This window comes from Equus asinus, chromosome 13, assembly GCF_041296235.1.
Source record: "Equus asinus isolate D_3611 breed Donkey chromosome 13, EquAss-T2T_v2, whole genome shotgun sequence".
In the NCBI taxonomy this organism is placed as follows: Eukaryota; Metazoa; Chordata; class Mammalia; order Perissodactyla; family Equidae; genus Equus; species Equus asinus.
Genome location: NC_091802.1, coordinates 7,886,385 through 7,912,453, shown reverse-complemented (window position 1 = coordinate 7,912,453; position 26,069 = coordinate 7,886,385). Strand labels below are relative to the sequence as shown.

At 39.0% G+C, this 26,069-nt stretch overlaps 1 protein-coding gene across 3 annotated transcripts in view; it reads left to right on the top strand.

Moving 5' to 3' along the window:
• Nucleotides 1-26,069, top strand: part of MAP2K4 (mitogen-activated protein kinase kinase 4) — a 139,668-nt gene that overhangs the window by 48,320 nt on the left and 65,279 nt on the right. For all 3 annotated transcript variants that reach the window (XM_070482320.1, XM_044744691.2, XM_044744693.2), the window contains one exon: nucleotides 12,432-12,606. In XM_070482320.1, the coding sequence (XP_070338421.1) occupies nucleotides 12,432-12,606 (175 nt within the window). The remainder of the gene's footprint in view (nucleotides 1-12,431; nucleotides 12,607-26,069) is intronic.

Sequence of the window (26,069 nt, the reverse complement as noted above, 5' to 3'; positions counted from 1 at the left end):
TCCTTTGGAAACCTATGAAGAATATACTCTGCAATAGATGTGTTGACCAGAGAGGATATTAAATTCACTTTTTAAGGACAGAACGATACAGGCATAGTTAAAAATCCTAGAAGACAGCCTCTGTGATGCAAACAAAGCAAGAGGGTAAAGGCAGAACTAGAATATTCACAGGAGGAAAACTAAAAAAATTCCTAGGAAACTGGTGAGCAGTGTCTGATGCTTCATATCTCCATCCGTCTTTCTTCAGCTCCCAACCCCCCCAGAAACAAAGTGAATTTGGAATTTTAATGAAAGATGGTTGAGGGGCCCGGCCCAGTGGCACAGTGGTTAAGTTCACATGTTCTGCTTCTGCCGCCCGAGGTTTGCCGGTTCGGGTCCCAGGCACGGCGGACATGAACCTCTCAGCACGCTATGCTGTGGTAGGCGCCCCACGTATAAAGTAGAGGAAGATGGGCACAGATGTTAGCTCAGGGCCAGGCTTCCTCAGTGAAACGAGGAGGATTGGCAACAGTTAACTCAGGGCTAGTCTTCCTCAAAAAAAAAAAAAAAAGAACAAAAAACCACACACAAAAAAAGAAAGATAGTTGGCACCAAAATAAGAATCAGAGTTTTGAGGGATTGGACTCATGACTAGATTATGACAATGGGAAATATATATAGGATTAAAAGTAAGTAGTTTGTAAATGAGTGGTGGAGTGGCAATGTAGAATTTATACACCAGCATATAGAGCAGTGAGTTTAAGATTTGACTCTGGCTGGAGAACCTTTGTATCATTACGGGAGTGTACAGGCTGTTGGCATAGGCAGGAGTGGTCTGTGATATTTTCTTATCATCTCAGCAGGTTTATAAGTCATAGTGGTGATAGTAGATCTCTATCCTTGCTTCCCTTGGAAGTTTCATTTAGCTTATTTGGGTGTGTTTGGAAATGTTTAAGAAGTGATCCATGCTCATGGTGAGCAATCATTAGTAGGCAGGGGATTCCAGTGTGGATGCAGGAGCTGCAGAGAAAACTGTCATTCTGTACTTTGTTTCCTAGCCTAACGCATGTATCTCACCTGTGCACCTTAAAGTGAAACCTGACTTAGACCTTGTGGAGATAATCATCAGGAGAATTTAGCGGAAGTTGTTAGAAGTGGAGCCAAATTAGGGTTCACTAAGAATAAACAGTACCAAACTAGCTTAGTATACTTCAAGAAAAGTGTTCTGGGACTGTAGATTAGGAATTTACCATTGACTAGGTGTTTCTTGATTTCAACATATATGGGTACAGAGGAGGAACAGTAAGCCCAATCCAGGCTCTTCAGGCAGAGTTTCCTGAAGGACCAGACTGGATGAAGTCTGTATTTCCTTTCTGATCACATTCTGTTCGTCTGTGACTCTGTATCCTGAACACCAAATTGAGATTTTAGAAAACCATGGGAATGAAAGCTTTCTTCCTTTAACAAAATATTTCATGCATTGTGCCGCCCATGTTTTTTATGCTTAAGCTTAAATAGCTTCACAGAAAGTTTCAAATTCAACTATAATTAGACTTTAACTTTTTACTTTTCTATTCGCATCTGGAGTATACATAAGGAAATAGAATGAGATAAAGTTTAAAGCATAGATTGGGATTAAGTTGAAACCGGTTGATCGTAGTTCATACAAGCTAAAATTTGAACACTATAAGGGGTTCAGAAATACCCTAGATTTCAGGTGTATGTATTATATGAAATACATGTGTTCCTAAATGTCTGTTAATAAAATTTATTTCCATAAAATCTTTTTCTCATTGACTTGTTTAGATAAGTGTCCCCCCAAATAATAAAGGTAATCTTGAGAATATAGTTCTTTCATAGGTATGTCTTTAAAAGACAATTCACATAGTAATAGTATTAAAAATTAGTTACAGATTATAAGTGAAAAGTAGTTAAGACCCTTGGTTCTTATTTGCTTCTGGAACTAAAGTTCTGATTATGTAAAAGCAATTTCAGATTTGTAGGACAAAATGGTGTATAAGTAGCAATGTCCAGCTAAAATATTTATTAAGAAACAAAGATGAAACAGAAAATTAAGACAACTTAATGCTAAACTCTATATAGGATCTGTAGTAGTAATAACATCCAGAATAAAGAACAAATTTACCTAGGGTTTCTGTTAGAGCATACCTGCAGAGACTGCCTGAGGAAAGGTGACTTCTTCTGAGCCACTAGTCTCAAAGACAGAGCATCTTCATCCCCTTTCATTCTCCCCGGCCCCCTAACACTGGTAACTACCAGAAAATAACAGTGGGGAGGGATGGAAGGAGGAAGGAAGAATGATTATAGACACATTCTGTCGCGGAAGTGTGGTCATTATGAGTAATGTTTTAGGTGAACGTAGAGAAGGATTGTAGTAGCAATACAGACAGAATTGTATTTTTGTATTTGTTACTGTCAGTTGAGAGTATAGTATTAGAGAAAGAGGAGACTGGGGCTTGGAGAATTTGCTGCTGGAGCAGTGAGTGCTCCAATTGGTAATACACTGAGCCCTGGATGTTTCAAACTATAGCTATGCCTGTGAACTGTAGAAATGTAGTAGGCAAATCCCTTTTACACAAGAAGAGTACGGCCTGAGGACAATCTTCTCTCCACAATTTTATTGAGATATAATTGATGTGTAATAGACTGTACATATTTAAAGTGTACAGTTTGATAAGTTTTGACATATATACACCCGTGAAACCATCACCACAGGCAAGGTAATGAACATCTCCATCATCCCCCAAAATTTCCTCCTGCCCTGTTGTAGTTTGTATATCTAGATGTTTGAATTGGTTCTTTTTCTATGTATTCCATGTCTATTTAACATAGTCTCTCCATCCTTTAGTTTCTTGAACATGGGGAATATAGTGATAAACACTGTTTCATTGTTGTTGTCTACTAATATTAGCATCTCTGTCATTTCTGGGTCAAGTTGATTCAATTTTCTCTTCTTTATTGGTCGTATTTTCTTGCTTCTCTGCATATTTTGTGATTTTAGATTGCATGCCAGACATTGGGTGGTGGATGTTTTTATATTCTTATAATATTTTTGAGCTTTGTTCTTTGGTTAAGTTACTTGTAAATAGTTTGATCCTTTTGGGTCTTGCTTTTTAACTTTGGTAGATGGGACCAGATCCTTCTAAGTACGTTCCTGGATTCTCCATGAATCTAGTGGGCAGGATAGGAATTGTTGTATGTGCCAGGGTGTTGTTCCTTTTCATCCATTTGGGTGCTTCTTTCCTCAGGCTTGTGTAGATTCCTTATAAGTGTCTGCTGATCAAGGAGGGCCCTCTGTGTATGTGTGGGGTTCTCTTTCTCTCTTTCTGTGCAGTTTTCTCTTATCTGGTACTCTGCCTTGTGAAGTCTAGCTATGGTGTCTACCTAGACGCCCAGATCCATCTTCTCAACACAGGGGTACTGCCAGGATGCCCCTGGATCCCCCTCCCTGCATCGTGGTCTGTGAACTCTGTCCAGGCCCCCAGTAAGCTGGGTGCACTTGTAGGGCTCCCCTTGTGTGTTTTCTGTCTCTCAGTGCTCACTGCACTTTGTTGTCTGATGTCTTGTGTCTTGAAGACTGTCTCATGTATCATTTCTGTTTTTTCAGTTGTTTCAAGCGTGAGGGTAAGTCTGTCTCCTGATGCTCTGTAGTGGCCCAAGCACAAGTGCCACACAGATACTCATTGTGAGATGGGAGCAGGAATTATGCAACTGAGGAACAATATCTTCATGACTTTGAGAAAGAGCATCTCTGGATATATTTTGCAGCATTCAAAAGAGTTTTTTATAAGAATGGTTGGCATTCCTAATAGAGTAGAAGAAATCATGACATTTATAAAAGAGGACTGGAAAATCTTGAAGGGAGAACAAATTTAGATAAATAGGCAACAGGATTACTGAAAAGGGTGATAGATGAGAAAAGAAGACATTGGTAGCAAACTGAAAATGCGGTGGTGGGATAAAGTGTATATTGCATGCAGAGGTGAGCATAAATGATACTGCATGACAGCCAAACAAAATGCACAGGGAATGATTGATTTGAAAGCATACAAATTACCGAGTTTTTTACATCTATAAATTCATAAATATAATGGAAAGGTAAACAATACCCTGGGGAAGTATTTGCAATGTGGGACAAAGGGGTGTTAGATGTTTTGATAGATAAAGAACTTTTTAGCAGAAGCAGCAACAACAAAACCAGTGCCTGCGCAAGGAGGGCTCAGTGGTGTTACCTCAGGCAGCTATCTAAAGGTGAAACTCTTGTTCACCAAATAGCTAAGAATGCCCAACGCTTATAAGAGTAATAAATAAAAATGCAGCTTCCAAGAGTAATCTAACCCTAATCACCTTCCAGGTTGGCGTGAGAGAAAAGGGTGCTGCTGACTGGGCACAGTGGGCGCTTCGCTGCTTGTGCTGCTCAGTCAGTGGGACTCGCTCTGCAGGTTACTGTAACCATGGGGACCATGGAGTGACGCGTATGTCAAAAATGTATTCAGTGAAGACCATAAAAGAGTAGGTGTGATAGGTCGTTTTGTTAACCTATGCACATAGTACACAAAAATATAAAGGATATATACTAAACTATTAATAATGGTTTTCTCTGGATTATGACTGATTTTTCTTTTTTTTATTTAACTTCTGTCTGTGTAACTGTAGGGGGTATTTAGGACTGGGTAGTCTGGTTGGAAAAAGAGGTTCAGGTACCCCTACTGTACTTGCACGCCAAACACTATTTTTAGTAGAGGGTACGGTGGGGTGCAGGGCTGGGCTAGAGCTCTCCTAGGGAACCTTGGCCAGGCCACTGTATTTCTTTAAAAAACAAGTCCAGGGGCTGGCCCAGTGGCGCAGCAGTTAAGTGCACATGTTCTGCTTCTCGGCGGCCTGGGGTTTGCCAGTTTGGATCCTGGGTGTGCACATGGCACTGCTTGGCAAAAGCCATGCTGTGGTAGGTGCCCCACGTATAAAGTAGAGGAAGATGGGCACGGATATTAGCTCAGCGCCAGTCTTCCTCTGCGAAAAGAGGAGGATTGGCAGTAGTTAGCTCAGGGCTAATCTTCCTCAAAAAAAAAAACAAAAAACAAAAAACCAGTCCAGTCACCTATATGCAAAGCCTGGGCAGCTTTATTAGACACAGTAGGTAGAAATAAAGCCTTTCTCAGTGCTCAGTCTGATTAATGTTCTGGAACATTATGTCATAGTTCTTTAATTTCAGAAATTTATAGATTAGTCTGGGTCAGTGAAAGGATGACAATTAAAATACAACAGCAATGATTCGGTATTGAATAGTAAATGGAGAAATTGGTCATTTCAGTCCAGAAGATCAGTTATCAAAGAAAATACTCAGAATGGACTTCAGAGCAAATATGTAGGCTCAAAAATTAGCGTTTTCAGATTTTCTTGTAACAAGATAGTTCTCTAATTTCAAAAGAATAATTTCTGTACATTGAATTGTATTTTAATAAGGCCTGTGTTGTATGGATTCAAACTGTATGTTAAGTGTTATGCCTATAATCTTGCATATTTTGTAAAAGTTACATTTATGAACACATATTTCACTTTTTGGGGATGCCTGTAGCATCTGTGTCAGTTGTTTTTCCTGTGTGCGCACGTGTGTGTGTGTGTGTGTGTGTGTGTGTGTGTGTGTTCCCTAGTGTATGGAACTACTAGTCTCTGGGAACCAAGAATTATTAGGTATGAGATTTCGATGGGCTCTAAGAAATCAGACACAGCAGAGTTAAGGATTTTATTCAAGGAAGTGCTTTTGGCCTATTGTCTGGAACTGGTCTGTGGATTTGAAGACATTTAGCATCATTGGCCCTTAGCCACTAAATACTCATAACACTTCCCAGTCATTGTGATGACCAAACAGCTGCCCATCTCCTCCCTTCCCATCATTTCCAGATGCTCGGGGGGTGGGGTGGTAGCTCCTCCTATGAGAATCACTGGGAAATAAAGTGTTGTTAGGGACTGTGTTAACTAAAACTAAGTTTGTTTGCATATAAACAACAATGACAAGAACAAACAATGGGTTAAACGAGATAGTTTATTTCTCTTTTCCATAGTTACAGTCTGGAGATGGGCAGCCTATGGTTGGGGTAGTGGCTTCATAGGCATCAGAGTCTAGAGTGCTTTAATTTTCTGCTTCCTCATTCTCAATAACGGTTTCTGTTCTCAAGGGCCTTTGAGGGTGGCTGGAACTCCAGTCATCACCAACATTCCAGGCAACAAGGAGAAAGGGAGAAAAGAAAAAAAAGACCTTCCTTCCAGCTGAGTCAGTTTCTTTTAAGTACTACATTCATATTGCTGCCTCTAACTGAAAGAAGTTTGATATCTTAGTCTGCTGAGGCCACCATAACAAAATACCACAAACTGTGTGTTTTAAACAGCGGAAAGTTATTTCTCACAGGTTTGGAGACTAGGTCGATCAAGGTACTGACAAAGTTCGTTTCATTCTGAGGTTTCTTCTCTTGGTAGTTGGCGCCTATCTCTAATTGTGCTCACATGACATCTTCTTTGTGCACGTGTGAGGGTCAAGGAGAGACTCTCCTGTGTGAGCAGCTCTCTGATGTCTCTTCTTATAACTACACTAATCCTATCAGGCTATTAGGGCTCCATCTTAATCAATTAAACCTTAATTACCTCCTTATAGGCTCTATATCCAATATAGTCACATTGAGGGTTAGGGCTTTGACGTGAATTTTGGGTGGGACACAATTCAATCCGTAGCATTTGGAAAGTGTAGCCTTTTAGCTGAGTGTATTGCTGCCCTGAATAAAAGAAGTTCCCATTAAGAATAATAGGAGAAATGGATGTTGGTAGCAGCTGGTGGTAAATGACACAAGGGCTCTTGGCTGAGTTTCCCAGGTTGATAATCAGGGGCTTGGAGTTGGAACCCTATGGAATGTTCAATGAAGGCAGCCAAGGATAATCTGTATAAAATTATGCATAGAAAATTATGAAAGGAAAGATGAGGGATATGTAGGAATTATTTAGGATAAAATACAGTCCCTATTCTCAATAAAGTGATATCCCAAAGAGAAGTTGGGGAACCTTTTTTCCCTTTAAGAGTATAACTGTAGGTAAATATCAACAAATAAGGGCAACTTTGCATTGCTGCTGGTTTTTACTTTTCCCATATCTTCTCAATGAGTGTGTTTTATACTGTTTGTATTCTTCTTTTTCCTAGGCCTCCTATGTAGTTCAGGACAGAAATTGTATCTTAGGACAGAAATTACAATGAGCAGACTGCACACGATCCCTTGTTGCCCTTGAGATTCTTGGTGAACTTTTTCCAGAAGTGAAATAAACTAACACTTTGAAGCTACGGGTATAACTCAGTTTCATCAACAATATTTATCTTACGCACTTTGTGCGCTTCTACAATGGAACTAAAGGGAATTGATTTTAGGTTATAGGGTCCGTTACACAGTTCTTGGAGCCTGGAAGATCTTAGGTCACATTGAAATTGTTTTAGTCTCTGAACCCTAGGAATTGCATGGTTGCATTTAGTTTTATTACTATCCAATACTTTGTTAAATTTTTTGAACATTTATGGGTCTTGGTTATATGAAAATCTAGTAAAAAATGCAACAGGCTCCTTTCCATTTGTGTTTGGAACCAATTGAGAGAGATGCCAGACAGATGGATATTATAAGATGCATCTTATTCTTGATAAAATTGGAAATGTAGCTCTACAGTTGAGGCCAGAATAGTTTGCTAAGTCCTCCTGCCCTCGGATAATTAGACTTACCTGTCCCATGAGTGGCAGCCTCTTATAAGGCATGACTGAGGGGTGGCCAGAGTGTATGTACCCTCTCTGTAGGCAGGCTGGCTTCAAGAGAAGAATTGAACGGAGTGTGTTCATTTTCATCTTCCATATTCACTGATCATCCAGTAAGGGCTGAGCTGAGAGACAGATCCTTCTGCATGGAAAGATGAGGCATGGGGGGAATAAGTGTTCCCTTAAACAATTGGGAGAGGTAAGCCCTAAAATCCTCCATATTTTCTAGTTATCCATATGGCGTCCCTTTAAAAAGCCAGGGAATGTAGTCTTTTCAAAAGGAACATGAAGATATAAACCACATGGGATACACACCCAGTCTGTTTATATTCACGAGCAAATCTGGTGGTAAGATTCAGTATGTCCGTGGATTGATTTTTCAAATTTGATTGAAATCAATCAATAAGGTTGATTTTTTTTTTCCAAATTTTAATCCTTTGTATTGGTGTCTGTAGATTTCACCAAAGTTTATTATTGCCATTAAATTTCTACTTACCTTTATATAGGAGAAAGTATTTTTTTTTATGAAGGTTATGATAGTTTACAACCTTCTGAAATTTCAGTTGTACATTATTGTTAGTCATGTTGTAGGTACACCAGTTCACCCTTTGTGCCCCCCCCCGGTAACCACTGATCAGTTCTCTTTGTCTGTATGTTAACTTCCACCTATGAGTGGAGTCATACAGAGTTCGTCTTTCTCTGTCTGGCTTATTTCAGTTAACATAATACCCTCAAGGTCCATCCATGTTGTTGTGAATGGGACAGTTTTGTCCTTTTTTATCTCTGAGTAGTATTCCATTGTATATATATCTTCTTTATCCAATCATCAGTTGCTGGGCACTTAGGTTGGTTCCATGTCTTGGCTATTGTAAATAATGCTGTGATGAACATAGGGGTGCATGGGACTTTTGGAATTGCTGATTTCAGGTTCTTAGGATAGATACCCAGTAGTGGGATGGCTGGGTCATAAGGTATTTCTATTTTTAACTTTTTGAGAAATCTCCATACTGTTTTCCATAGTGGCTGCACCAGTTTGCATTCCCACCAACAGTGTACGAGGGTTCCTTTTTCTCCACAACCTCTCCAATATTTGTCACTTTTTGTTTTGGATATTTTTGCCATTCTGACAGGTGTAAGGTGATATCTTAGTGTAGTTTTGATTTGCATTTCCCTGATGATTAGTGATGATGAGCATCTTTTCATGTGCCTATTGGCCATCCTTATATCTTGTTTGGAGAAATGTCTGTTCATGTCCCCTGCCCATTTTTAGGAGAAAGTATTTTAATGGTAACATCAGTCTATATCTAAATAGCTTCCCTGGTGTTGTTAATATCTATCCAAAAATGCATAATGTTTGAAATAATGTATTCAAGAGATACATTGTTTAATTCAGATTTGCCTAATTACAAGTCCCATTGCAGTAAAGACTACTAAAACTTGGTTTCGTATTAAAGGCCTCTAAATCCAGAGGAGAATGTTAACTGATTTTTTCTATGGACTTTTTCTGCTGGACTTTTCTATGCAGAAGGTTAGATATGGGGCTGGGATTGTTTTCCTGTTTGAGATTTGGAACCTCAGTCCTTTGCTTGTTTCTTAAATGGACCCCACAAAGAGTAGTGGGATGTCTTGATTAAGAATTACCCATGTAGAGCACTTATCGTACACTTTAGTAGAAATGTAAGAGTAAACATAAGTTCATAGGCTGAACTATTTACTGATAGGGCAAAGGCATTGGGATGACTTACTGGTTTGTGGAGTCAAGTTGAACTAATTTTCAGGTAAGAAATTAAGTAATGAAATAGCTGAGAATTTCTGATACTGTCTAGTAGAAGTAACACTTAAGCCTTGTTCGACATATTTGCCTCAAGATAAAAAACTGCAACTAAGGTTTTGGCCACTCGGTACACTTGCCTCAGTGATTGACTGCTAGAGTTTAATGATAAAGGTGCAGGTGAGGCTTCCAGGTCTGCTCACTGCAGTGCTGTGTCTGTATAGTTCTCCTTCGGAAGCTGTCACGGTTGGACTAACTCTGAAAACAATAGCTGTGAAATTGATTCAGTTTCACTGGAAAGATTGCCAGCCCAGTGTGAATGAAGACTCTTGGTGATGGCTTAACTGTAGCATGTTTTTCTGTGGTTTTCATAATTCTTTTCCTGTCTAAACGAGAAAATGGAGCTCTGGGTTGTAATCACATTCTCCTCTTCATCTTTTTCTTTTAGCAGCTTTATTGAGATATAAATTCACATACCATACAATTCACTCATTTAAACTACAATTCACTTTCTTTTAGTATGTTCAGAGTTGTGCATCTATCACCTTATTCAATGTTTGAACATTTTCATTAGCCTGAGAAGATAATCTCTTAGCTGTCTGTCAGTCTGTTCACTTCCAGAAAGAAAAAAAGGACCTTATCCTGGGACCACATAGCAGGCTGAACTATTAGCAAGATACTCTATAATTCTAGAATGAACATCATCTTTAAAGTAATAGGTAGTATTTTAACTGTTGTTATTCTGTAGTTTTTTGTAGTAATGAAATATCCTTCATTTCATTTCTCAGGAAAGCTGGCAACAGATGTCATTATAGCACAGTGTGATCGTGAGAGAGAGATCCTTTGCCGTGTTCTCCAGGGCTCAGGTCCCATCAATGCTCAGAGAGGAGCTTACACAAAGATGTGAATACCAGGAAGGTGCAGAGCATGGGGTCTGCCTTAGAGCCTGTCTGCCACAGCCTTTAAATTAGTGAATACTTTCAAAATGTTGCTCCTAATTTACACATAATTTTAATTAACTGTTTTTTCCAGCAACCCTCAATGGTAGGCTGGTGCCGTATATTTCGCTAGTGATTAAATTGAGCCATAGAGATGGTGTTTACTTTGCCAATGGTCATAGAAAAGTGATCATTATACATGGGACTTCTTCATGTTAGAATATTTCCTGGCTTAATCTGTCTACTTCATGAAAAAAAAACCACTGAGAAAATTAGTCACTGGGCTTGATCTGCTTGCCTAGGTCTGATTTCCATCTTGAAGAGTCAGTTCACACTTCACCTCCATACCTGAATGGTCACTTATGCCACTGATTTCTGAGTTTCTTGTGACTCTAGATGCTATAGTATAAATAATATTGGTAAAAGCATTTTGTAAACTGAAAAGAACTTGTATGAATTAAAGCTGATATTGTGACATTAATATTATGATTTGAGAACCTGGCATTTGGAATGCTGGCTCACTAAGTTGTTATTTAGACAAAGCGTATTAATTTTTGAATTATAACCTTGAATTTGGTTATTATTAATACTAGTAAATATGGTTATTCTGGGGGAGCTATTTTAAAATTATAAATATTTTGAGAACCTTAAAAGTAGATACAAAGAACAGTTTTATTAATCTGAGAAATCATTCCTAAATTTTGGAAGAAGAAAAATAAATAACCAAGCACAAAAACTTTTCTTGCTTATATCACCAGACTAGACTTTAAAAGAGATTCTGATCATTTAATATGAAATTGAAAAAATGTAGATGATATTCAGTGGAATCTTTTTCTTTATGTGTGTTGCTCTCTTTGGTTTGATACATTTCATTCCTACATAATGGTGTGTGTGTGAGAGAGAGAGAGAGAGAATGAGATAAATGAGATTGATTTTACACATTTCATTGTTTTTACCTTTTTACAAGCAGGGTTAGAAGTTAATACTCTGATTTCCAGGTTGGAACTTTGGAGGTGATTTTTTATATATAATGGAAAGCTGTAACGAGTGAGCTCTTTAGTCCATGAATCATCTGTTTTTCACTCCATGGCTCCATCTATTGGACAAGGGCTGAAAGGTTCAATTTTGAATAGCACGTGACAGTTTTCCTCTTAGAGACAGCTGGCTGTTCATTTAGCTATTCCCCCACCTTAGCATGGCACTGACATGAATAGGGCAGTGTACTGAGGCAGTAGTTCTCTAACTTTCATAGCATCACCCGGGGATCTTTAGAAATACTGTTTTCTGACTCCTGTCCCCAGATATTCTAATTTAAGTGTGATGGGATGATACCTGGGCATTGGGAGTTTTAAAATCTCTCCAGTAGATTCTGGGTTTTTTTTGAGGAAGATTAGCCCTGAGCTAACTACTGCCAGTCCTCCTCTTTTTGCTGAGGAAGACTGGCCCTGAGCCAACATCCATGCCCATCTTCCTCTGCTTTATACATGGGATGCCTACCACAGCATGGCTTGCCAAGCGGTGCCATGTCTGCACCTGGGATCCAAACCCGGTGAACCCCGGGCCGCCGAGAAGCGGAACATGCAAACTTAACCGCTGCGCCACCGGGTCCGCCCCCTCCAGTAGATTCTTATGTGCAGCAAAGTTTGTAAACAGCTATACCAAGGATTGAGAACCTAGAATAATTAATGTCGTTAAGGTAGGCTGAGAACTTTTTGGAAATGAGGTTTATAGCTCCTGGGATTCTGCATTTGATAATGCAGTTTTGCAAAGTTTGAAAAAGATTTTATATTTAGAAATGGAATTTCAAAAATGGAAATTTTAGAATTAGTTTCTTCAATAAATGAGAAAACAAATTTTCCCATGCATTAATCAGTGCTAGCCAAAAGGAAAAAGTCAATACCTATTTAAAATGTGGAAAAATTGCTTCCCAATATTTTAACAGAGAGAGACTGAGAACACACAGCATTGAATCGTCAGGAAAACTGAAGATCTCCCCTGAACAACACTGGGATTTCACTGCAGAGGACTTGAAAGACCTTGGAGAAATTGGACGAGGAGCTTATGGTTCCGTCAACAAAATGGTCCACAAACCAAGTGGGCAAATAATGGCAGTTAAAGTAGGTGATGCCCATAATTATTTTTGGTACTTTAATCCATTAGGTGCAATTTCTTGCTGCAGTAATACTACTGTTGTTCTCTTCTTACTTTTTTTGTAAATTTGGGTGTTTATAAAATTGTTTCTTTGAATTCTTTGAGTGTGTTTTGTATAGAGGTCGTCTTATTGGTGGCACATTTTCTGTCTCTGAAAACATGAGTGTATGAAGTGTGCATGTTCACTGCACTTTTGGCATGATACGTTAACATGTTTTAAACTTCAGGCCCTTCCACTGCCAAGGTGAGTTCAGGCTGGGCGGCTGCCCCCTGGGAGGGAGCAGGGCAGTGCTGCACTGAGCCAGGCGGGGAGCTGGAAGAAGAGGCAGCGCACTGGGTTGGGCAAGGTGCGGGGCTAGGGCTAACAGCAGTCTTACTGAAGGTTTCCTGGAAACCACGCACATGCTGTTGCCACTAACCTCAACCTTACTCGGTCCTGACCGGCTCGGCTTCTGTTTGTTTATTTCATCTGCACTCAGTACTGCCCTGTTCCCTGGTTTGAAAGTTATATTGAAATGCATACTTTGTGATAATGCTGTCACATTCTGTCCGTATTGTGAGTGTCATGCCACTTATTATGTTCATTTAAAAAAGAAAAATCAAGAATGGCCAGAAATGGAGATTGGCCTGTAGACTGTACTGGGCAGGCGTATGTTGGTGCCTGTAATGGACCGATGATTTTCATCAGCTCTTAGTTGGCCTGTGTAATTGTAATCCATTCATTTGTTTGTTCAGATGTTTAATGGATATTTGCTCTGTGTAAGGTATTTCAGGAAAATCAACAATTGGGGCAAGGAGGGAGCAATTTAAAAAGAAAAAGGAAAAACAAGATATGGCTATACATTCATCAAACTTAAAATTCACGTGGGAACAGTATATGTCCCAGTTTGAAAGAATTGAGAACGAGTTTGCAGACAGTCTAAGCTAATCATCTTCCCTATTTTGAAAGTTTATTAAATTGGCTTGATGAGAGGAGGAGCCTCAGTTCCTTACTTTACTTTTTGGAGTGGATTTGTATCATATTAATATAAAATGCTACTTGTGTTGAAGTTTATCGTGAGCAAAATGTTACTCTGTTTTAGCCTATTTTTGTTGAGCATTTCTCTTTGCTGTGTCATGTAAAACTAATGAGAAAAGGTGGGGGAAGATTTTATGATTCTCTCTATGGATTCTTAACGTTGTTTTTGGTCATATTTCTTTTACGTTGTGATGAGAACCATAGACTTTTTTTTCTTAGGAAGATACACATATAAAAAATTTTGCTTATAACCCACAGACCTCTAAAGATATATAGCCTATGACTTCTGCTCTGAATTATCTGTTGAAGTAAAATGTTGTGTTTCTTGGAATATGAAATGATTTTTCTAGTTTTATTTTGTGCCGCTGCAGTGTAAGTGGAAAGAAAGTCCTTTTATTTAGACTCTTTTGGATGCATGTTGCATTGCCTGTATGTATTATCTGTACAGGACGTCTGCTTTTCTTGGCTAGGTCTTAAGGGAAAGCTATCCTATATAACTAAAGTTCTAGACTGTTCTCCCAGATACTAGAGAAAGTACTTTTACATAACTATGTTGTGCTTTTTTATTCTGTGCTATGTGTGCCTTACTTATTATGTTGATCAACATCATAATCTGTTTTAGTAATCTGGATAGACTTTAGCTATGGTTAATAGGTCTTAAAGGTAAATAAAGAAAGTACTTCATTTTGACATAAAAAAAGTTTTTCTTAATTTGATAATATTTGGAACTGTGTAATGATGATTCAAGTTTTGAAGAAATTTAAGAGTGAAAATAGGAAATTGTTGTCCTCCATTTGTAATCTGACCTTATTTTGAGTGCTCCTGTCGGAGTGCTATTAAAAATCCCAATCTAAGAAATACTTCTAAGGTGGTCATAGGACCTCCTTATTGGCATCTGTCACATCTATGCCCACCAGATGCTACTGTTTGCCTTTGTTTATCACCTGGAATTCTTTTTTTTTGGAGGAAGAGCTAACTGCTGCCAATCCTCCTCTTTTTGCTGAGGAAGACTGGCCCTGAGCTAACATCTGTGCGTATCTTCCTCTACTTTATATGTGGGATGCCACTACAGCATGGCTTGCCAAGCAGTGCCATGTCTGCACCTGGGATCCAAACTGGCGAACCCTGGGCTGCTGAAGTGGAACGTGTGCACTTAACTGCTGCGCCACTGGGCAGGCCCTGTCACTTGGAATTGTTGATCAAGCATGATAGTTTAGCATGGGGAGAGTAGTAATATGACATATCAATCAACATGTTGGTGGGATGTACCATTGGATTCCATGACTATACAATAGTGGAAGAGTGTTTTTGCATTAAGGTACATTAAAATTTGATGCCAATTCGATGATTAATATATGCCATCTACTGCAAGTTTTAAAATGTATTGGGCTGACCCAGCGGTTAAGTTCATGGGCCGAGCAACGCCCGGGATTCCTGGGTTCAGATCCCAGGCTCAGATGTACATGTGTACACTGCTCAGCAAGCCATGCTGTGGTGGCATCCCACATACAAAATAGAGGAGGATTGGCACAAATGTTAGCTCAGTGACAATCTTCCATAAGCAATAAGAGGAAGATTGACAACAGATGTTACCTCAGGGCCAATCTTCCTCACCAAAAAAAAAAAAAAAGAAAAAGAAAAAAAAATCTTAAAATGTGTTTATTGTTGGTCTCTTTGAAAAGTAGCCTTTCATCATACCTGAGGGAGTTCGTTCCCTCATTGCTTAGACACAGGCTAGATTGACAAGTGCATACACAGAGGTAATGTATGATTAAGGAATTAAGTTGACGTTTTACATGTGGACGACTCAATTACTTGAGCAACTGTGTTTAGCTCTGGTAAGGACTGTGGAAACTTACAGGAACTATGAGACAGTGGCTCACACTCCTGTGAGTTTTTCTTTGCTGGTGGTGAAATGAGGAGCACGTTTGAAGTAGCCCTATACTAGTATTTTAATATGTACTTTGGGATATAAAAGAATTATTTTATTAGATATTGAGCTTATCCTAGAAATTATCCTTAAGATTTATTTGCAATATTGTACAAAAATGAACTGTGGAATTAGCCTCATTTTTTAAAATTATTCCTCACTTTTAGCTTTGAGGGAGCCCTTCCCCAAATTATTTTGCCACATATAAGAAATATTTGAAAAGATGACTTCTTAGTTACCAGAAATAATTATCTCCAAGACTTAATCGAAAAATCAGTGGTAATATAATAAATCAGATTCAGCAAGATAACATACAGCATATGTAAGAGTTATACTTAGAACAGTTTCTTCACCTTTGGCTGAAGACAGTTCCCCAAGCTGCCAGTAAGTTCTGTGTTAGGACGAAAGATGTGGAAAATTTTAACTCTTTAGTTTTAATTGCACGTGCCTGGGGAAACAGGTCTTGCTCTTCTGTGAGTGAGAGTAATACTATTAGTTTGTCTAACTGCCTGAATGGATGAGTCGTAGGGCTGCCAAGGGCAAAGCCATTGTTGCCACAGGGTCTTCTGAAGCTCAGAAGGACAACTGTTGGCTCTGGCTGGGTACTTCAGGCTTTGATCGGCGTCCTCTGCAAATAACACTTATTTAATGTCCTATTTTGCATGATGGTGGGATAACCAGTGAGTGAAAAAATTAGACACCCACAATCACTGTCCTCTAAGAGTAAAGTCAAGTCAGTGTCTTGTTAGCTCCCTGGCAGGGTTAATTATACTGGGGGAAAGCCCAGGATTCAGACCAAATGTTTGAAGAAGCAGTCAGGACTAGGTTTCCGAGCTAGGGTTAGAGAAATTCAGATATGGGAGAAACACCCAGCAGAGTTCGATTCACAGATGATTAGAATCAAGGTGTCAAGGCAAATCCAGGGACACAGGAGTAAAGAGTTAGAAAGAGTGGCTGTATTGCCACAGTTCAGGCCCATGGGCTGGGGTTGAGCGCCAAAGCAAGCACAGATTACTAACAGAGGGAGGAATGATTGTTTGTGAGCCTTCCAGACCTGGCAGTGTGTTCTCCACCTGACCCTGCCCGCAGCATAAATCCTGCATACCTAGACTGCCAGCTTCCCTGTCGTTTTCTAACAGACTCATGTCCGTATTCATTTCTTGAAGGTATGCGTGCCCTGTTCCTGTTTGTAGGCTATGAGAGAAAAAACGGGAGAGTAGAAAAGAATGGAAATGCGAGGGAATATAAGGAAACAAAATTGCTGTTGCTAAAGATTTAGGAAGGCAGTGGAATTGTTATTTGGAGGGTTAATGCTGGAGTAAAGCTGTTATCTTGTTGGAGAATGGAACTAATATTGGGCAGGTAGGTGGGGATAGAAAGGTGTCATGTTACGGTTGTCTCTATTGATCACTCTGATGAGCTTTCTGTCTTCTACTTGAGAAGTTATCTGGGTAATCAGAAAAACAGATTGGCTGTTTGAGGTTAGGTGCTTAGGCCAGGCTGAGTTAGTGATGTTAGGGCGTTTTCCCTTTCTTAGTGATCTGCCTAACTTGTCCTATTCCTTCAACCCTCAGAGTGTTTTCTCTACTCTTCCAACTCTCCTGTTGCATTGACTTAAGTCTTTCTGATCCTGGGCTGGTAACCTGCATTGTTGCCTCCTTGGTATTTGGATCTTGACTTCAGTGGCCTTGACCTGGGATTGAGACCTAGGTTGACCCTGATGCCTGGTGGGAAGGACCAGAGCTCTCCATCTGACGGTATCAGCAGCCCACAGCTCAACCCTTCCCTGAACAGGATGAGACTTTCATCTGCTTGTAGGTAGGCCTCCTTGGTGCAGATGGTACCACAAGTGTGGAAAGTCAGGGGTTGGCAAAATATGACTGGACTGGTTTTCCTGGTCATGCAGGGACCTTACCATTTCTGTCATAAGTTCCATTACTGAATAATTTTGGTGGGGACTGAGAACATAATTGGAGAAGGTTCATTTTAGTCTTTAAACACTGGTGTTGCACATTGTTCTGAAAGCACTAGCATGATAATTGACGTGAGTGGCCTTAAATTGCAAAAGCTCCTTTGATGGTATAGAGTGCTTTGTTAGGCAATTGTGCTGTTTCCAAAGGCCACAGTGCTAATATTTGATTATGCAGATCGCTTGTGGGATGCAGAAGTCATGGATATCTTGTTTTGAATTGGGACTGGATTCCAGTGTTTTATGCTCTTATTTGATTGCCTAGATCATGTGGCTTAATTAAGAAATCTACGATTGATTCAGCCATATCATTTTATGCTTCCTAATGTTGCTTAAGTGTTGTAGTGTTGCAGATGAAAAGTATAAGTGGAGCGCTTCCAGGAGTGAGCCGATCCCAAGGATTTGGCAGGGCTGCCCTCCAGTCAGCCTTGGTTTTGAACTCAGGTCCCTTGCGTAGTTGGGGTTGAAGCTGCTAGTACACATGTTTTTCTTTTGCTGTTACTCGTAGTTGTTTTCAGACTTGGATTTTTTCTGTTAACAGAATTATATGTAGTCCTCAATAAATAACGTAGACAAAATTAGTACTATTCTGGTTCATATAAGGGATAGGAGATGGGAAGGAACCCTGTCTACCCATGTTGGAATCCCTTGGGGCATGAGCTCTGAGGAAAGCTTTGGGGTCCAAGTGGGACTATTTGGAAATGGTTGTTCTAGGTGAACTTTCATCAACCATTTGTGTTTCTCAACGTCTGGATGCCTAGTTTCTGAAACCCTGTGCTGTCACTCAGTTGACCTGACTGAATTGTGATGTAGGACTGTATCCCAGTTCATGTAGTTATTTGGAGAAAAACCTGTCTTATGTCACCTCACTCTAAATGAGGGTCATCTGAACCAATATTTGATACACCACCTGCATATTTTCTGTCATTGTTGGTTGTCTTATGGCCGTGCCTCTGAAATTGGCAATACATCAGATTTCTACTCTTATCTCACTTTATTGTCATGGGTACTAAAGTAATGATCTGTCAATTATGATCTTTAGCCCTTAAAAATTTCAGTGCGAAGATTAACATTGTACCCTTTATATGTAGATAATGTAATTTGTAAAGTAGAAGAAGATGATGCCACTCTTATCAAGAATATCAAGCTTGTCCCATTAACTTTGTCCTCAGTGCAGCTCTTCTCATGATGTGGTATAGCATATATTTTTGAAACTAGTCTCCCAGGTTCTCTGATAATGCATAGCAGAAGATATGTAAAGGGAATTAATTGGGCCTCAGTATCCTCTGTGAGTAGAGTGGGAGGTACTTGTATTAATTAATTTGACTAAGATGTGATTGAGAGTTCATTAAATTGATTCTAAAGACTTGGATGATTTTGCAGTTAAGAATTAGTATCTCTTCTTCCTGCCTTAGTAAAATCATATGTTTTCATAATTTTAAACAATTGATTTAACAGACACTTATTATATCTTACTCTTTGACCAGTTTTGCATCTGTGATCAGCATTCCAAATACTTTGGTTTTTTTACTGTTTGTTTTGGCTAATGCTGCCATCTGCCTTGACCTTCTTAGTGATGGCATGGTGAGCGATCATGGGCATTTTTGTATGTGATCTATTTAGAAGACTCTTTGGCAATCAAGGATGACCCTGTGCAGCAGAGATAAGAATCTTGCTGCATCTGTGGGATATAGAATCTTTGTTTTGAAATTGGGAAAATAAGAATGGCTGAGATTTCCTGCAGCTCAGAGGAAGGTGAGAGCACACTGATGTGCTGCAGTGGTTCTGGGCTTTTCCAACTTTGTATTAGAGCTGAATTCTGGACATTTCTTCTGGGAAAGTAGCGTATTTGTTTGTAAGGATCGGAACGTTTGGAAGAATCCAAGGGGACACTTGGGGATCTGCGTGTGATCCTTGCTCTCCTATCCCCTATGTCACTGATTTAGGTTGATCTAAAGTCAGCCGCTGACTGGCAGCGGTCTCCTCTTCATATTTTATCCACAGACACTAACCTTAGGGTGGGTTTTTAGCAAGGAATGCTTGATGAACAAGGGTGCATTTATGGTATAGCAGTATTGGTGTTTGTAGAGCCCAGGAACTGGACACATTTTCAAAACATCATTATTACATCTATATCAATTAGGATAATTCTTGTTCTTTTCATCCTTTGATTTTAAATGAAATATTCTTGAGCCTTCACTATGTCACTCTTTATTTTCTGTGTAGGGGAGTTCTACCTAGGATCCCCTGTGGTATGGTCGCTCTTGTACGATTCTAGGATTTCCGCATGGCTGATATTTATCAGTGTCCACTTGGTACAAAAGGTCGACACAGAGGGCTTTTGATTTCATTCTTGTCCTGTGAGTGGTTGTTCTAGCTATCATACCATTTTGGCAAGACATTTGTCAATTACTTGAGAGACGGACTGCAGATACTTTTGGTAACCTTAGATGATGATGGGTGCTTATGTAGAGGAATGAGCCCCAATCACTGAGATACGAGTTTTAGATACCTGCAGGTGATAGCAGATCCAACACGGCTTTGCTAAAGAGTAAGTATTCTGGTACTGTGATTTTGGTTGGAGGTAAATTGAAAATTTACTTGCCTTTGCCCTGCTAATGGCCAAAATACTAATAGCTTGCATCATTTTATCTTATGTCAAATTGTTTTAATCGATGCCTAGAATAATTTTTAAAGTCATACACTGATTTTCTCTATAGTTACTGTATCCATCACCTTGCTGAGTTTCGTTGTGTCTCTGCCTTGATTTCTGATTGGGTAACTCGCCCCCCTTTCGTTTTTGAATACTTGTACCTTATTCCAAGCTTATTCAAAGCAGCTAAAGATGAACATGTGCAGCAGGGATATGGGTCACCGGCCTTACTCTTATTATCTTGTTATACTGCCTTTTGGACCCTCAGCTGAGCCCTACAAAGACCTCACAAGAATTTGTCATGTGAGATTTTAGAGACCTTATCTGCCAGGACTAGTGGTCATGCCCTTCCATATTAGTTTTCCCATTTCTTCTGTTCCTCGCATCTCATTCTCCCATATATTTTCTCCATTTCAAAACAAAAGCAAAAACAGAGTATTGGTTAGAATTGATAGACATTTTGTGTGTTTATTTGACTATATGGCTATTTTCAAGTCTGCCTTTCTCAAGTTAGTTCCTGGACTCCTCAGTTGTTGATTGCTAATATGTTTGCAGATGACTCATATCTTTTTTGCCTGGAATGCTCCAGATCCTAGGAGCTAAGTTCTGTCATATACACTGTGGAACTACTGTTTTTAATCAAGAGCACATATGACTTGTCATCAGTCTCTCTTTGACTCCTTTGAGTGAGCATATGATGACCTGTTTTTCCCTTCTCTAATCAGGAGTGGGATCAGGTAACCCAGAAGTCCACCTCCTTACATACACATTGTCCAAGAGATAGAGCTTGTCATCAGCCTAACCTTTTCTTACAGCTTCAGTTGGTGGGAAGAAAAACTCTGGGTTTTTGCTGAGAGTCAGGGATTCTCACATCAGCGGACAGACTGGGCTCATTTCCAGGCAGGCCCTGGTGCTTTGGTGTATGCCTGACCTCTCTAGCAACTGAGGTATCTTTGAGAACTCTGACGTGGAGACGGAAGGGTTAACTCAATCAGAGTGAATGGCAGGGACCACTACCAGAATCAGTAAGTATTTATTTAGCACCTAGGCAGAATGCTCCTTGGTGACCTGCTTCTGAGGACTTACCTGTGGGCCTTTCTGATTTTTCTTCCTCTATAGCTCGTCCCTTAGCTGCTGTGTGGTCAGCCTTTCCTCTGCCACAGTAGAGCTATCCTAGCCTTTCCCCATAATAGTGATTGGGTCATCATCATACCCTTTCCTTCTACCCCTTCTCCCTGTTGCTCCTGATCCCTGAAAATAAATTTAGGAAAGGTAGAGGAAAAAATGACACTAATGCAGTCATAATACCTCAGTAAGAGGGGTGAAATCAGTGTCCTTGAGAGTGTATACTGCCTATATCTCTCCATCCTCTGCTTTTTTCTCTCTGCCCTTCCCAGCTCTAGTCCTTCAGTGAATTTGCTTTTAATAGTTCCCTCAATCCCTTTCCATTATAACAATGTGTCTTAATCTCCTTGGAAGTTCTTCATAGTTACTAATGTTCGTTTTTTCCCTAGCCATTCATCCCTGATGAGTACTAACAAATTGTAATTTGTGTGGGAGGTCCACTTGGCAGGGTTTGGAGATAAGGCGGGAGAATCATGTCAGTGTGAAGATCTCAGGGTGAAGTTAGAGGACATCTAGAACTACACCATATTTGAACAGTTGTTCAATATCGGTAAAGGAGTATTTATACTTTTAATTCAAATTGTTAAAAATTGAGGCATTTCAAATGAGGCCTGGTATAAGCTGTCAGCATTTAAATTTACCAATGCCTTCTAGATGCCACATTGCACAGAAAAAAGGAAAGCAGACCTTTAGCAACTTCTTGGTATTTCTATATGATTGGGACTGTTCTCAAAGCGGACATTGCTGTGTTTTGTGCATGAGGTAGGAGAGGGCAAGAAGACAATTTCTAACTTAAATTTTTTAGCTTGCCTTATGGAATGTAGCTTTTTGCCTTACTTTCACTGTAGCTTAATCCATACGGAATTCCTAGTAACTGAACTTGTGGCTGCTCCAGCCAATAGCATGAGTTGGATTGGCTGTTTTCAAAAAGTGAAGCTCTTTGGAATTTTTTTTTTTTTAAATTGGATAGGAACCATGTATAACGCTAATAGTCCCAAAACCAGAGAACTGGAAATTTATTTTTTTTCCCCTGTGTCTCTAAGTGACTTTCAGTTGGAGTCATTTTGATGTTGCTGACTTTAGCTACATGCTGTTTTTTATTGGCATTTGCCTGCTTTTAAAGCTTTATTAGGAGTATAAAACAACCTTGAATATAGATTTGGACAAAAATTTTTGAAACATTTTTTTAGCTTCAAGTGTATAAATTTCCTCATTGTGGAAAACTGCTTTTATATGTAGGATAATACTTTTTGTTTTGATTTTAAATGTTTTCTCTACATTATGTTCCAAAGAAAGTAAAACTTGTAATAGTTTGAAAATACTTGTTATTGGAAAGCAATGTGGATTGATTTTCAGAAGATATGGTTTAACTTGTCACGAGAGCATGTAATAACTTAAGCTAGGTTAATAAAATAGTGGCAAGTAAAAGAGCTCAATAGCCCATAATGAAGAAACAAGAGTGATTTTAATGAGTTCTGGTATTTGGGTGAAAATAAAATATTTTTTAACTTAAGGTCCTTGAGATGATTTTGTTAAATATTTTATGGTCTTGTGTGGGCTTTTTATCCCCACTCTTGATAAGAGAAAAAAATAATGGTTTGCTGAGCCCAAATAAACATTAGTCTTATCTTTTAAATTTATAATATAAATAATTGAAAATTTACTGTAATTCAAGGTGTTTATCAATACATTTGATTTCTGAACATCCAGTTACAAGAGAATTTCGAGAACAGTCATGCACTGCATAATGATGTTTCTGTCAATGACAGACCACCTATATGGCACTAGTCCCCTAAGATTAGTGCCATATAGCTTGGGTTTGTGTAAGTACTGTAAGGGAGGAAGGCATTTTCCTCTACCCTTCTAGGTCCTTCTGGCTGGTCTGAGAATTAAATTGACAGGAGACAGATTAACAGGAGAAAAACAACAAAAAGTTTAATCACTTGTATATGTGAGAGAAGCCCGGGAAGACTGAGTAACTCACCAAAGTGGCTCAAGTCCTCACCTTAAATACTATCCTCAGCTAAAGACAAAAGGCTTCACCTTTGCATTTCCATTTTCCACTGCCCTTGATTAAGGACCATTTTACAAAAGGAAGGGAAGTTTGTTCTCGTTGCTGCATTTCATTTTAGGTGATTATGCTTCTTTAATATTAGAAAATCCTGGTCTTATTTCAAATGGTAGAAATCTTTTCCATACACATTGTTTTGGTGTTCCATTAGAAAGACTTTCCTGGTAGTGACGTTTTGTTACTAAGTATTCACTCATTTGAATCACTGATTATCATTACGTATTCTCCAATTTGAATCATTTATTGAATTAAAATCATTAATTAGAAACTACTGCTATTGTAGGTGTGTGCTTGTAGTTAATCCCCTTTTTGAGTCTTTTAGGCCTTTTGAATTAGTTTAAGTGCTCACATGTAATAGCTGTTGAAATAGAACCCTGTAACTTTAGTATAATTAAGAGTTAGCTATACTTGTTCAATCCCAGACAATTCAGATGCAATAGCGGCAGCTGCCCTTCTTCCCAGTGCTGGTCACTTGGACAGGATGTCCAGAGAGCCTGAAAAGGGTTGCCAGTTGACACCAGAATCAATTTCATGCGAGATCACTAGGCCATCTAGCAGCCCCATGCTCTATTTTGCACTAGCAATGGCATTAAAGGATATTATACAGATGAGTAGATTTTCCTGCCATGATGATGATCTCAAAGGTTAGAGCTGTGCCAGGAACTATTTCTACGTTCTGGTTAATAATAATCCTGTCCAGGATTGAGTATTAGCTCTCGGTCAGATGCTGGGACTTCAGTTAGGCCCCCCGTTCATGTAGTAACGTGTATCGTTTCTGTAGCTACAGTAGTTTTTTTAAGAAATTGGTCCCCAAGAGTCAGTTACTGATGATAACTACAGGCACACTGTGTTTTATTGCACTTCACTTTGTTGCGTTTTTTAAAACAAGACCCTCAGCCAGCAAAAAGATTACAACTTGCTGAAAGCTCAGATGATGGTTAGCATTTTTTTAGCAATAAGTATTTTTTAATTAAGATATGTATATTGTGTGTTTAGACATAATGCTATTGCATACTTAATAGACTAGAGTATAGTATAAACATAACTTTTATATTCACTGGGAAACCAAAAAATTTGTGTGACTTGCTTTATCACAATAACCACTTTATTGCAGTGGTCTGGAACTGAACTCGCAGTATCTCTGAGGTATGCAGGTTTTGAGGTCTTCCCTGTAATATACTAGCCAGTAGTTGAAATATAAGCATATGCACAAATGTAAACTTAGAAAACCATATAACCAGTTTAGGGAAACAAAATAAACTACCAGTAAAGGACACCTTTTAGAATAGTGTTTTGTAAGTGTATATGTTAGTATATTTACCCTTGCCAGTATATCTATACAAGTAAAAAATAGGAAAAAAAAAATGTTTTTAAACCTTTTAATAATGAGAATTCTTTTGTTTTTTTTTAAAGATTTTATTTTTTTCCTTTTTCTCCCCAAAGCCCCCCAGTACATAGTTGTATATTCTTTGTTGTGGGTCCTTCTAGTTGTGGCATGTGGGACGCTACCTCAGCGTGGTTTGATGAGCAGTGCCATGTTCGTGCCCAGGATTCGAACCAACGAAACACTGGGCTGCATGAAGCGGAGCGCGCGAACTTAACCATTCGGCCACGGGGCCAGCCCCTAATGAGAATTCTTTAGTAGGTAGAAATCTTTCCCAACAAGAGGGTCATTTACTTTTTATTCCCTGTTTGTCTCTAATTACCAGCTTCTTGTCTTTTAAATTAAGATATATAGGACTAAGTCTTTTTAAAACTAATTACCTTCCCAAATTATTATTTTTACAGCTATGTTTTTAAAGTTATATTTTTAAAACAGGAATAAATGTAATTAAAATGTTTATAAAAATTATCAAGGTGTTTTGAACAAATACAAGCTATATCTCTGGGCTATTTTGGCTTTTTAAAAATATCCTTTTTGAGTGAACATTCTTCTGATAATTGATTTGAAAGCAAGATTGTTAGTCCCCAACCTATGAAAATATAGAAATGAGACAGAAGGGAAATTTTCTTAATTTTAAAAGTACTAGTCTTATTTTGTTTTTATTTTTTGTTCTTCTCCTTTTTTCTTGCTTGTTCATCTGGGGAGTGACATTCACTGTAAAAGTTTTGATTAAATCAGTGTATACAAGATGGATGACAGTAAATTTTATTTGGTATGAAGTACTGTAGCTAGCAGGTGATAAATTTTTTTTAGGGGGGGGAAGATTAGCCCTGAGCTAACGCTGCCAGTCCTCCTCTTTTTTGCTGAGGAAGCCTGGCCCTGAGCTAATAGCCATGCCCATCTGCCTCTAGTTTATATGTGGGACGCCTACCACAGCATGGCTTTTGCCAAGTGGTGCCGTGTCCACACCCGGGATCCGAACCGGTGAACCCCGGGCTGCCAAGAAGTGGAATGTGGAAACATAACCGCTGTGCCACCAGGCCAGCCCCACAGGTTATAATTTTTAAGTAGCAAAATTAAATTTGTTTGTAGTTGGAATATATGAAATTCCTCATTTAGTGTGGAAAAATGAAAATGAGAGGACCTGCTTCTATTCCTTATACAGCTGCTTATTGTCATGTCACATAGAATACACTTTTGTATCTCTCTGTGCCTCTGGCTTCTCTTCTGTAAAATGGGCTCAAGAATTTAATGACTGCCTTCAACCCTTTCAAGAACA